Source organism: Colobus angolensis, unplaced genomic scaffold, assembly GCF_000951035.1.
Source record: "Colobus angolensis palliatus isolate OR3802 unplaced genomic scaffold, Cang.pa_1.0 Scaffold34, whole genome shotgun sequence".
Taxonomy (NCBI): domain Eukaryota; kingdom Metazoa; phylum Chordata; class Mammalia; order Primates; family Cercopithecidae; genus Colobus; species Colobus angolensis.
Genome location: NW_012116710.1, coordinates 4,386,331 through 4,400,168, shown reverse-complemented (window position 1 = coordinate 4,400,168; position 13,838 = coordinate 4,386,331). Strand labels below are relative to the sequence as shown.

At 41.4% G+C, this 13,838-nt stretch overlaps 1 protein-coding gene across 4 annotated transcripts in view; it reads left to right on the top strand.

The window, feature by feature from the left end:
• The first annotated feature begins 2,939 nt into the window (after window positions 1–2,939).
• Window positions 2,940–13,838, top strand: part of ZNF607 (zinc finger protein 607) — a 23,258-nt gene continuing 12,359 nt past the window's right edge. Inside the window, exons 1-4 of one of the 4 annotated variants that reach the window (XM_011952370.1) lie at window positions 2,940–3,487; window positions 9,508–9,589; window positions 11,441–11,567; window positions 13,270–13,368. In XM_011952370.1, the coding sequence (XP_011807760.1) occupies window positions 9,581–9,589; window positions 11,441–11,567; window positions 13,270–13,368 (235 nt within the window). In that variant the 5' untranslated portion in view covers window positions 2,940–3,487; window positions 9,508–9,580. Of the gene's footprint in view, window positions 3,488–3,560; window positions 3,744–9,507; window positions 9,590–11,440; window positions 11,568–13,269; window positions 13,369–13,838 lie in introns of those variants that run through there. The other 3 variants (XM_011952372.1, XM_011952371.1, XM_011952373.1) reach the window with 3 other exon arrangements.

Here is a 13,838-nt window from a genome sequence, read left to right as displayed (position 1 = left end):
GTTCAAGGTTGATCTGTGTTATAGCTTGTATCAGATCTTCATTTCCTTATATTACCAGATAATAGTCCACTGTGTAGATATGCCACATTTTACTTATCTACTTATGAAATGAAGAACAATTGGAGTTTTTCTTTTCCAGTTTTTGGCTATCAGGAATCATGCTGCTGTAAATATTTGCCTACAAGCTTTGTGAGAACTTATGGTTTTAATTTGTCTTGAGAATATACCTAGGACTAAAACTGCTACATTGTATGGTAACTCTGTATTCTTCTGAGGAACTGGCAGACTGTTTACACAATAGCTCTACCATTTTCCAGTACCACCATCAATATATGTAGGGTTCTATTCCTCCAAATCCTATCCAAAATTTGTTATTGTGTATTTATTTGATTTTAGTCATCCTAAATAGTATGAGTTGATATTTCATTGGTGTTTTGGGGTTTTGATTTACATAGTTTTTTTTCTGCTTCCCAGGCTAGTTTCAAACTCCTAGGCTCAAGCAATCCTCCTGCCTCGACCTCCCAAAGTATTGAGATTACAGGCATGAGCTACTGCTCCTGATTGATTTGCATATTCTTGATTAATATAGAACATGTTTTCAAGTATTTAGTAGCCGTGTGTATACTTTTTTTTTTTTGAGAAATACTTATTGTGTGGCCAGGCGCGGTGGCTCAAGCCTGTAATCCCAGCACTTTGGGAGGCCGAGAAGGGCGGCTCACGAGGTCAGGAGATCGAGACCATCCTGGCTAACATGGTGAAACCCCGTCTCTACTAAAAAATACAAAAAACTAGCCGGGCGAGGTGGCGGGTGCCTGTAGTCCCCGCTACTCGGGAGGCTGAGGCAGGAGAATGGCATGAACCTGGGAGGCAGAGCTTGCAGTGAGCTGAGATCCGGCCACTGCACTCCAGCCTGGGCGACAGAGCGAGACTCTGTCTCAAAAAAAAAAAAAAAAAGAGAGAAATACTTATTCAGTTACTTTGCCCATTTTTGTTGGGCTTTTTATTTTTGAGTTGCAAGACTTCTTTATATATTCTAGAGAACAAATCCCTTATCGAATACATAGTTTACAAACAATTTTTCTCATTCTTTGTGTAGCTCCTCACATTCTTGGATTTTGAAGCACAGTGTTTTATGTTTTACAATTTATGTCCAATTTTCTTTTTTGATGTTGTTGCTTGCGATTCTGATGTCACAGTTAAGAAACAATTGCTGACTATAGAGTCCAGAAGATCTACGCCTACATTTCCTTCTAAACGTTCTACTGTTTTAAGCCTTATGCTTACACTTAGGTGTTTGATCCATTTTGAGTTGATTTTGTATATGGTGAGAGGCAGGGAACTCAATTCATTATTTTCTGTGTGCATCTCTAGTTCCAGTCTTTGTTGAAAAGACTACTCTTCCCTTCCTTAAATTGCCTTGGTATCCTTGTTGAAAATAACATGTGGAGCCGGACACGGTGGCTCACGCCTACAATCCCAGCACTTTGGGAGGCCGAGGCAGGAGGATCGCCTGATGTCAGGAGTTCAAGACCAGCCTGACCAACATGGTAAAACCCCGTCTCTACTAAAGATACAAAATTAGCCGGGCGTGGTGGCGCATGCCTGTAATTCCAGCTACTCAGGAGGCTGAGGCAGGAGAATCACTTGAACCTGGGAGGTGGAGGTTGTGGTGAGCCAAGATTGTGCCAGAGCAAAACTCCATCTCAAAAAAAAAGAAAAAAAAAGAAAAAGAAAATCTTATATGGAGTCAATTTAATCCATTGATCTATGTGTGGTATTTCTGAGGGATTACTCAGGAGATTCAGGAGCAACAAATCCAAGAACTAATTAAGAGAAGAAATAAGTGATCAATAAGTTCTTAGATTGTAACTTTAATAGTTTTTTTTTCCTTGACTATTTGTATTTTTGAATGGTGAATTTTTAGTTTTTGTTCCTTTTCCTCTTAGAGTACAGACGAATAGTTTTAATTTTTAAATTAATTTTATTTATTCATTTTTTTGAGACAAGGTCTTGCTTTGTTGCTCAGGCAAGAGTGCAGCGGCACTATCATACCTCAACTGCCAGGCTCAACTGATCCTCCTACCTTTGCCTTTGGAGTAGCTGGGACCACAGGCGTGTACCACCACACCAGGCTAACGTTTGTTTTTGGTAGAGTTGGGGAGGAGAAGAGGGGTGTCTCACTCTGTTTCTTAGGCTGGTCTTGAACTTCTGGCCTCAACTGATCCTCCTGCCTTGGCCTCCGAAAATGCTGGGATTAAATGCGTGAGCCACCGTGCCTGGCCTGTATCCATCAATATTTTATTAAGCCAAAGAAACAGGAAATTCGGACTATTATCTATTTTTCCGTTTTAGCTGTTGTAAATATTTCCCCCAAATTTACTTACCTAAAAATTTTTCTTATTCATTTTTTACCATTTGGAAATTTTGGATGCTTATAAGTAACTATCAAGATTTACAAAGTATTACATGAAGATTCAAAAAAAATTTTTTAATTTCTTATTTTATGTTTAAGAAGCCTATCCCAGAACAAAAATAATAAAACTATTTAGTAGTTATTTCTTCAGATGATTTTTTAGTCAAGTTTTTAGTCAAATGTATTCGTGTCCAAAGATGAAGAACGTAATGTCATGTATTGAAAAATGTGATGGAACTTCAAACCCTCGTATAGGACGTGAGTCCATTTACCTAGCACTTGATGAGACAAGCTGGGCCTGTCGAGTGGTATTAAAAGTCCCGGTCCCAAGTGTTACCAAGGAGGCCGGCGCCATCTCAGGGGCCATGACGGTTTCGGCGCCCCACCCTGAGGAGCTCACACCCATCCAGCAGGTGATCCCTTCCGAGGCTACCTGGATCGGTTTCCACTCAGACTCGCCTCCTACTGGCTCTGAGAACGCACTAACTCCACCCTAAGCCTCAGGTCAGGGACCCCAGTAGCTGTCGATCTCCGCATGCGCACTCCTAGGCAAGGCTGTCACTCCCAGAAGTCTCCGGGGCTCGGGCGTTGGGAGGGGTGCGCCATCCCAGTGGTCATCGCCGTATTTATCGTAGGTTTTTAGGAGTCTGGACCCCACTTCTCACCCGTGCCTGCAGTCCTGACAGTTCTGGCCTGGACTACATATTCCAGAGGGAACGGAGAAAACTCGGACCCTTGGCTCCGGTTTCGGGACCTCTGGCTCTGCGCTGCGCGACACTTGGTTTCACCTGAAGAAGAAGGCGGCGCAGGTCACTGCGGGAGCCTCTGCAGCCCCAGCCCGCCGCCCGCGTGGGACCTTGCGTGGCGGTGAGAGTAGGGCTGCAGGAGGCGCTCAGAGCACCGAGGCCCCAGGCGCGGGCCGGGCGAGTCTCCCGCCTGCTCAGGCCCTAGGGTGCTGGAGATGCGGAGGAGGGGCCCGTCTCTAGGAGACAGGCGGGGAGCGTGAGAGACCGCGCAGCGGCGTCAGGACCGGCGTGCCTGTGTGACGCGGGTGCAGTTGTGGGACTGTGAGGGGTGCGTGGTCGACCTTGTGTTACCTGGACATGCCGTGCGTGTCCTTTGCAAAGCGTGCTTCGCAGGGTTCTGTGGGGTCTACTGACCCTTGACTCCAGGTTCCCTGCTGCTTCCTGTGCCTTCTTCTCAGTCTAGTACGACTACAACAGAGAAATGGTCCTAGTGGGAAATCAGATACTGAGTCTTAGATGAAGATTTCCAGTGAGAAGCAACAGATAGGATGGGAAGCTTAGAGGAGTAATTGCCCTTAAGACAGGTATGATAGATTCTGTTAAATAAAAAATTATTCGGTGACACTTGTTAAAGCATGCAAAAGCCTTTATTCAGGACCATCGTGGTAGGTATTGGGATCCCGGCTGTGGGATTTTGCAGTGGGTAAGAAACATTGGGCTCAACTCCGAATTCAGCATGAACAAGTGGGAATTTATAGCCAAGAAGGTTAAGGATCACTGGATGAGAAATTACTAAGAGGAAATGTCTGGATTAAGGAAGATTCTGACTAAACGCAGCTAAAAGGATTATTTCTGGAGAGAGAGAGACCTGGGTGATAAGACTTTGTCACCTGGGGGACGGTGGAGGATGAAAATACAGAGGCGAAGGGGTCTTGCTAAACTGACTTAGAATAGTTCTTTGCTATAGCCAGATTTTACAGTGAAGTGTTACTAGCTGAAGATGTAATAGCCTGACTAAAGTTTGGCAGAGTTTGTCAGTTTCGAGTGTAGGATTCCCTCCTGAAAAGGGATGTTACTCCGCCCCCATCTCCTGGTTCTTGGAGTTTCATTTACATGTTTAACAGACACCGCCTTCTTGAATTCTGACCCTAAGAACCTGCGGTGAAGGATGATTGCAGATTCCATCCAACATACTTCCTTCTGGTTATGTGTGTGAAATTATGCGCCTGTAGTCTTGGAGGGGGGAAACGTAAGCTCTAAGTATTATGAGGCAATTTTGGATATTCCGTTTTGGATTTCTGTAGATCAAAAGCAACAAGAATATAAACTTAACCGTGTTGTGAAGGAAGTGAGCCAGAATTTAAGTTTTCCAAAATAGAAATTCTCAGTTATTGGTGTACTGTCTGTAGACCAATGCCCTTATGGGCATAAGGGACATCACAAACCCCCTGAAATTCTATAAAGAATTGCTGCACATGTTTGTTCATTTGCATTTTTTGAGGATGTCCATAATCCAGATTATTTAGACTCGGGTTTTAGATCTGGAATCAAGGAGTTTTATGCCTTTGAATGGTTTTGCAGAAAACTAATGAACAAGATTATAGGAATGGTTAAGAAAATTATACAACATCCATGGGATTGGATATTATACAGATAATAAGATTTATGATTGTAAAGAATCTGTCACAGGAAAAATAGCTGTGATCTAATGTTTAACACTCTTTAGACTTACAGTGATGGATCACAGTTCTCAAAATGTTAAACTATACATGCAGCTCATTTTTAAAAAATGGAATTTTGCAAAATTTTTGCAAGGATTGTATCCAAAATGATTATTTAATTGGTTTTTCAGAAAAGAATGGAAGGGTTGTGGCCACATTTATTGAGCATATAATGTGTGCCCCAAATTACTTGACCTATTTTGTGTACCTGTTCCCATTAAATGTGCAGAAGACATTTCCCTGTCCATTTAGGAAAGAATCTTTATAGTGAATTGTTTCTAGTTATGTAGAAGAAACACAGCTAAAGGCTGTTCAAGAAGACAAAGTGTTACATGTTTTAGGCACACTGATTTTTCATTCTAGGCCTAATATTTAGATTTATTTTATGACACATGTACCCTCTCCCCATAATGATACTTCTAGAAATAGTTTATTACTACTTTGAAATATCTTGAAGTTATATTTATGATGATGGAATTAAGGCAGGTTCATCACAAAAATTTCATTCCCTAAGATAGTTTCGAAGAAGAAAGTTAGAATAACCCGAACCTCCCTGCCCAGAGATAATCACTTTAAAAATGTGGGTGTATATGTTTTCAGTTTTCATGCATGAGCACTTGTGTGTGGTTTTGTCTTTACAGAAGAGAATTAATGAAATAGACAAAGACTCCAATTTTAGTTAGAAAAAGGAATCTAACCCAACCATGGATATAAAACCAGTATGATGAGACACCATTACTTTGGACTGAGCTCCTGCACTAGGCTCCAACAGACCAGACTAAACCAAAATGAAGTTACTCATACTAAAAGCCACATTACAAAACTGAAACTTTAAGGGAGCAGGTAGAGTGCCAAACAGATCAGTTTTTCCTGAAAACAGGAGATTCCAGCCTACCCGAGTCAGCATAATAAGGAAATGACCTCCACTTTAACCTTTGGAGAAAAAAGTAAACTGAAGTAGCCTGATGGTCACCAATTTTTTTTCTATAGTTCTCTTATTTGTTCCCACCTTACAAAATCCACTGTTTCTCCATTGCTCAGTAGGAGCTCTTATGCTGTTTTGTACAATGGAGGCTACCCCTTTCATGAATCACAAATAAAGCCCATTAGATCTGTAAGTCAATGTGTTGTAACTGAGTCTTTTGACATGGGATTTCATATATCCCTGCATTTTAAGAGGAGAGGGAGCTACCAGGGACCTCCTTCAGAGGTGAAAAACAATCCAAGTTTTTACACCTTTTAGGTATTAAAAATGCGATTTAAAACTTAACAGGGCACAAATTATGAAGTAAGACATCCTCTCAGAATTAGTAATTTAGAAATGCAAAGTTACTGCAGAAAAAATCGTGGTAATCTATGATTTCCAGATGTCTTGCAAGTATGGTAATATTTCCAAAGATAGTTCAGTAATAATAATAAATAGGTATTGTAATATTTACAAATACTTACATAAATGTTTGTATTTGGCAGGAAAATAAGATTCACTCTCCTTAATATTCTTGACCTAGTACTTTATTAGATCCAGTTCTTTGAATTTATGTGAGGCTGAGTAGTATCTTGTTTTCTGTACCTGCTGGGGAGTAAGGAAAGGGGCATTTTCTCCTTACTTACCTGATCATCTTTAAAAAAAAATTTTTTTTTTTTTTCAGTTGGAGTTTCAGTCTGTGCTCCAGGCTGGAGTACAATGGCACGATCCCAGCTCACTGCAAGCTCCGCCTCCCAGGTTCCGCAATTCTCCTGCCTCAGCCTCCCGAGTAGCTGGGACTATAGGTGCCCACCACCACACTCGGCTAATTTTTTGTATTTTTAGTAGAGACGGCGTTTCACCATGTTAGCCACTATGGTCTCGATCTGCTAACCTCATCATCCGCCCACCTCGGCCTCCCAAAGTGCTGGGATTATAGGCGTGAGCCACCGCTCCCGGCCGCCCTATCCCTTATTTGCTGATGGGGAAACAGGCACTGAGATGTTAGCATCTCTGATAGGGTACAACTCGGTATCACTTTTGAGAGTGAGAAGAGAGCCTGTCTTCCTAATTTTACCAGGATACCAGGTAACTAATTTGTGTATACTTTTTGTTCTTGTTTGCTTTTTGTTTGTTTGTTTGTTTGTTTTTGAGACAGGGTCTCACTCTGTCACCTAGGCTGGAGTGCAGTGGCATCATCTCGGCTTACTGCAACCTGTGTCTCCTGGTTCAAGCGATTGTCGTGCCTCAGCCTCCCAAGTAGCTGGGATTACAGGCGCCCGCCACCACGCCTGGCTATTTTTTGTTGTTGTTGTTGTTTTTTAATTTTTAGTAGAGACAGGGTGCATACATTTTTAAGCCTGTCTTATTTAGTAACTCATCCTTGGTACTATTTTCCTTTGATTATATGATTTAAAATCAATCTTATTAATAATGGCATAGGTTGTTACCATAGTCGGGAGAATAATATGTTTAAACTACTCCCTACTGTGTTTTAATGTTTGTATTTTTAATTTCGATAGTCAAAAATTATCTTTGATGAATGTATTGTACATATTGGTTGTATACTTCTATAGTTATTTCCTTTTAGAAATTCCCACAAGTGAATTTTGTGGTAAAAAAAAATCTTACTTTTGGGCCGGGCGCAGTGACTGACGCCTGTAATCCTAGCACTTTGGGAGGCCGAGGCGGGCAGATTATGAGGTCAGGAGTTCAAGACAAGCCTGGCCAACATGGTGATAACCCCGTTTCTACTAAAAATACAGAAATTAGTCGGACGTGGTGGTGGGCGCCTGTAATCCCAGCTAGCTACTCGGAAGGCTGAGGCAGGAGAACCGCTTGAAACCGGAAGGTGGAGGTTGCAGTGAGTCGAGATCACGCCACTGCACTCCAGGCTGGGCAAAAGAGCAAAACTTTGTCTCAAAAAAAAAAATCAGACTTTTATTAAGTGCTTCTAGTATGCCACACTTGAAAATTGCAGTATTTGAAATGGGACAATCACTGAAAAGATAGAGTTGCTTCCTTTGAAATACAATCTATGAAGGCAAGTCAAATCTGAATAGGAGGAAGTTTAAGGCAGTATGTGATAGAGTCTATTTGGAGACATTTAGGTGACCTACGTGGTGATGTCACATAACAGAGACATCAGTCTGACTACAGCAATAGTCAGGCTATGAACAAATTGTACTGAGTCTATGGGCTGTGTATGGTGATAAACAGATTTATGCTATATCTTTTAAACCTTGTAGTTTTCACTGTATTGATATTAGATGGAAAGCAAAATTGATTGCATAAGGAAATTCAGCAGCTATCTGGAGGATATCCTGACTACCTGCCAGATTTAGGAAAAAAATAAACGCTTCTGTTAAGAAGACCTGAAATAAAGCTGTATTGAGGCCATCATCCATTCACAGAGAAGCTTACTCAGGGACAGTTCCCCATGCTGTTGGAGACACAATTCTAACATATCTAAGAACCAGTGATGAAGTGAGTTTAGGTTTGGCGACCCAAAAGAACCCACAGAAGATAAGCCATTCAGTAAAATAATTTAAATTTAGCGAAAAAATAATTTTGTTGAAATTCCCACCTTAACAAATTGGCAACACATACACATTTCAAGTTAATATGTCCATGCTTACAATAATTACGAAGGAAACATTAATAATGAAAAAATCAAGAGCCACACAAAAGTATAGGGAATGCTATTTATCAAACTCTGATTTTGGGAAGTTGCTAAGCAAAGGTTTATTTACTTTTCCTTTAGCTTTATTTAGTTGTTTCATGTATTGAGCCAAAATGGAATACAAGTGAGATATAAGCACTATAACTATAAGCACTTTTTTGTTTCTTGGAGACAGAGTCTCGCTCTGTCACCCGGGCTGGAGTTCAGTAGCACAATCATGGTTCACTGCAACCTTGAACTCCTACTCCTGGGCTCAAGAGATCCTCTTGCCTCAGCCTCCCGGGTAGCTGGGACTACAGGTGCATGCCACCTTGCCTATTTTATGATTATCTGTCTGTCAGCCTCTCTCTCTGTATTGATGGATATGTATTTATATATTTTACAAAAATAAATGTATTGGTCAGTGTGATATTTCTGTTGACATTGTTTCTGATATTTTTCATGTCCTTGAATTTTTCTCAATTTCACTTTGTATTCTAGGACAGTGATAGTCTGTTATATATTTAACTAGGAAGCTTTGCTAGGCTCAGAATGCTGAACAGTCGCTATCTGTCTCCAATATCTTGACCAATTTCACCCAATTTTAAGACTAAAAAGGGGTTCTGATATGGATGATGTGCCCTGTTTTTACCCTTAAAGGAGGGAATGGAAAGAGGTAGGTCTGCTCAAAGCAGGACAGAGCTGCCTAATCTGAGGTCCACATCTGCCTCACCAACATCATACATTGGCCAGAAAATTTCCCAATGAATTATCTGGGTCTGGTTTCCATGACAGTATGTTTCTGATGTATGACTCTGTGTAGGTGAGACCCTTGGGTAGTCGGGGAGGAAATGGGTTTATCCAGAATCTTAATCTTCCCAAATTGTATGTAAGAGGAGGTAGTTTGGAACTTGGAATGGAAGAGGAAAACAGCACTATTACCTTGAGTCCTATGGGGAACACTGAAGCACAACTGGTCTCAAGGTCTTCTCTTCTTTCAGGTCTTGGTTTTTTGACTTTGCCCTTCTGGTAGAGAAACCTTGAGGACTGATCAACTCTTGCCAGTCTCAAACCATGGCCTGTGTAAGTTGATATTTCTCGCCATGTTGATGTGTGTGTGTGATTTTTTAGGTCATGTACATCTTTTCATCATTTTTCCTGAAGTTACCTTCGTGAGAGGGTGCTCAGTTAACCTAATCCCCAGTTCTCATTCTTCCCATAAAATATGTACCACGTCACCCAGCACCCTCGCTAGGTGGGCCACTGCAAATTCACTAGCGTTCGTGTTGTTATTGACCAAATTACTCAATGTCCTCTAGGTGCCCATTCTTCTATTTTGGGCAGTGATACAGAGGAAAGGAGGCAAGTTCTTTGAGTACAGATATACGCATTTCAGGTCGGTTTTGTTATTTGTTGCGATTGAGACAACAGTTCCATTTGACCATGGGAAGTTTTTGAAATTTTCCAGACATTTGAGTTTTTCAGCTAGATAGGTGGAAATTGGCACTGAAGGATCTAAATCTTCAGGTAGGATAAAATCTCATGCTTCATGTGAATTAGTCTATTGGATTGGAACTTGTAAACACAGAAGTCGTGGATCTGGATAAAAAGTGCTGAAAAACAAATACCATAAAATAATGATGTCATGATAATATCCTTTGTCAAAACAAACAAAAATGCTCATGGTAAGATTTGACGTAATGAAGTACTTGATGCTTGAAGAGATTATTAATTTTAAGGAAACCTAGTTTTCTGGAGTCAGACGCGCGAGTCAGATGCACTACTGTTGCACCACGAGGTCACAGGAAACCTAGTTTTCTAAAATTGAGAATCTGTACCATATTTTGCATAAAACATATTTTGCATAAAACATCTCTTGCGTAAAACATCTTAAAAGTTTAAGTTCTCTTCCAAGTCAAAATATTCCTTAGTTAACACACATTGATTGAGAATTTATGAGGCAGATACCACCAGGGCATTATGTGCATAATAATGATTTAGTTTAATAGAAAAACATTATTATTTTGTCATTTTCAAAAGGGTCAGATACCTAAGAAGTGTCCCAGAACAGGCAGAAAGCTTTGTCTGTGTTTCAATCTTCTTCAAAAATATGTATAAATTCTACTTCATTCCCTTCCCTGATAGCATATATTTCTGGTCTGTATGCCAGTTATCTTGCTCTTCTGCTGCATGCAATGCAGTCCTTCATCTCCTCCACTCCATTTTCATTTTTCTTTTCTTTTTTCTTTTTTTTTCTGTTTTTGAGACAGAGTTTCACTCTTGTTGCCCAGGCTGGAGTGCTATGGCACATTCTCAGCTCACCGCAACCTCTGCTTCCCGGGTTCAAGAGATTCTCCTGCCTCAGCCTCCTGAGTAGCTGGGATTACAGGCATGTTCCACCATGCTGGCTAATTTTGTGGGTTTTTTTAGTAGAAACAGGGTTTCTCCATCTTGGTCAGTCTGGTATTGAACTCCCAACCTCAGGTGATCCACCCACCTCGGCCTCCCAAAGTTCTGGAATTACAGGCGTGAGCCACCACGCCTGGCCATGCACTCCATTTTCTTTTAATGTTTTTGAGATGGAGTCTGGCTCTGTTGCCCAGGCCGGGATACAGTGGCCCGATCTCGGCTCACTGCAACCTCCACCTCCCAGGTTTAAGTGATTCCCCTATCTCAGCCTCCCAAGTAGCTGGGACTGCAGGCATGTGCCACAACGCCTGGCTAATTTTTTGTATTTTAGTAGAGATGGGGTTTCACCATGTTGGCCATGATGGTCTCAATCTCTTGACCTCATGATCCGCCCGCCTCAGCCTCCCAAAGTGCTGGGATTACAGGCATGAACCACCGCGCCCGGCCCCTCCACTCCATTTTTTAAGTCTTTTCTTTAATTTCCCCAGTAATACATGAGTTTGCTGTTTCGATTTGCTGTTTCAGGAATCGATAACATTCGGGGATGTGGCCATAGACTTCTCTCATCAGGAGTGGGAATATCTCAACCTGGTTCAGAAGACCTTGTACCAGGAGGTGATGATGGAGAATTACGATAACTTAGTCTCACTGGGTATGTTTATCGACCTGGAATGATTTAGAATAATTTAGAATCATCTGTTCTGTAGAATATATTATTTTTCTGTTGTGATTTTCAGGGCTGCCTTTTAAGAAACTAAATTTATTTTCTCTATTTCTATTGAGGTGGTTTCAGCTTTGAGTCAGCAATGGCAGCTCCTTTCAACACTTTCATTTTCTCTATCTTTCGGTGACATTCACACCTCCCTCTGATACTTCTTTTATTTGTCTCTTTAACCCAGAAAGTGGGTTGAACCAGTGGTTTAGCTTAGAATTTTCTGGTGTTCATTGTAGAACCAATGTCAGGGCGTTCAGGTTTCTTATTTATTTTATGCACAGAATCGCTGTAGTGCTCCATTTTATTATCTGATCCATTTGCAGCGATATTAATTTGACAGAGGGTGCTGAATTGCTATTATTATCAAAAGAGATAGCCTGTTCATATAGTCATAGGGTGGTGGATTGGATAAATTAAACTTACTTAAAACTGAGGAGAAAACAGTCCGTTTCCTGAGACAGAATTTATTTGATTTATGGTTGAAACTTATAATCCATGAAAATTATGTGTAAAATGGGATGAATGTGCTATAGATATCTCTTCTTGTATACTCTGAGTAAAATAACTGCAGTAGCGTAATGTGAACAGCTAGCTTTGTGATTTCCACACAGACATTTTTCTAAGTACTTTACTCATATATCAAGTAATTTAATACTCCCAAGAGCCTTATTATTTTCCCAATTTTATAAGTGAGAATACTGAGCAGCAGTGTAAGTAACTTGCCCAAGGTCACACACAGCTGGAAGGTGATAGAGTCAGGAATTGATCCCAGGCTGTTTTTTTTTTTTTTTTTTTTTTTTTTTTTTTTTTTTTTTTTTTTGAGATGGAGTCTTCTGTCACCCAGGCTGGAGTGCAGTGGTGCGATCTTAGCTCACTACAACCTCCACCACCTGGGTTAAAGTGATTCTCCTGCCTCACCCTCCCTAGTAGCTGGGATTACAGGCACTACCACCACATCCACAGCTAATTTTTGTATTTTTAGTTGAGACGGGTTTTGCCATATTGGCCAGACTGGTCTCTAACTCCTGACCTCAGGTGATCCGTCCACATCAGCCTTCCAGAGTGCTGGAGTTATAGGCGTGAGCCACCGCACCCAGCCAATCCCAGGCTTTAGAGTGTGTGTTTTCAACCACTTTATGCTTGCTTACTGCAATTAGAGGACATATACGTTTAAATTTCTTTTGAGGCCAGTCATGGTGGCTCATGCCTGTAATCCCCAGTGCTTTGGGAGGCCGAGATGGGCAGATCACGAGGTCAGGAGTTTGAGACCAGCCTGGCCAACATGGTGAAACCCCATTTCTACTAAAAATACGAAAATTAGCCAGGCGTGGTAGCGCATGCCTGTAATCCCAGCTGCTCAGGAGACTGAGGCAGGAGAATCACTTTAACCTGGGAGGCGGAGGTTGCAGTGTGCCAAGATTGCAGCATTGCACTCCAGCCTGGGTGACAGAGCGAGATTTTTTGAAAACCAGCAAACAAAAAGATTGACTCTCCCTGGGTGATCTTTTTCTTCTTTCTCTCACTCTTCTCTAAAATCTTATTCTGTATCACTTTGACCTTTCATTTATTGCAATTGTACTTTTAAATTTGACCTTCAAATTTGATTTCTGTATTTTGTGGCACTTCTTTTCTTTGTAAGCAGGACATTCCATATCTAAGCCAGATTTAATCACCTTATTGGAGCAAGGAAAAGAGCCATGGATGATTATGAGGGAAGAAACAGGAGGCGAATGTACAGGTAAGAGCAAGTCAGGCAGGGGCAGCCATTTTTGTATGTAAATAGCCCTCGTGGAAGTGGTCATCTCATTTGGTAAACGCAGCCTGGAAACATTAGTCATAAAGTTCCCTCCTCAGCGAGGAGGCTTCCGATGTGGAGAAGAAATAGATATCTCAGCATGAAATAGCCAATGAAGGCCCAGCGCAGCAGCTCACGCTTGTAATCCCAGCACTTTGGGAGGCCGAGGTGGGCAGATCACCTGAGGTGATCCTCCATAGTAGCTGGAAACACAAGTGCATACCACCACATCTGGTAATTTTTTTTTCTTTAGAGATGAGTTCTCCCTACATCGCCCAGGCTGTTCTCAAACTCCTGGGCTCAAGTGTTCTTCCTGCCTCAGACTCCCATAGTGCTGGGATTATAGGTGTGAGCTACCATGCCTGGCCCAGAATTGTTCTATATCTCCTGCCCAACCTTTTTTTTTTTTTTTT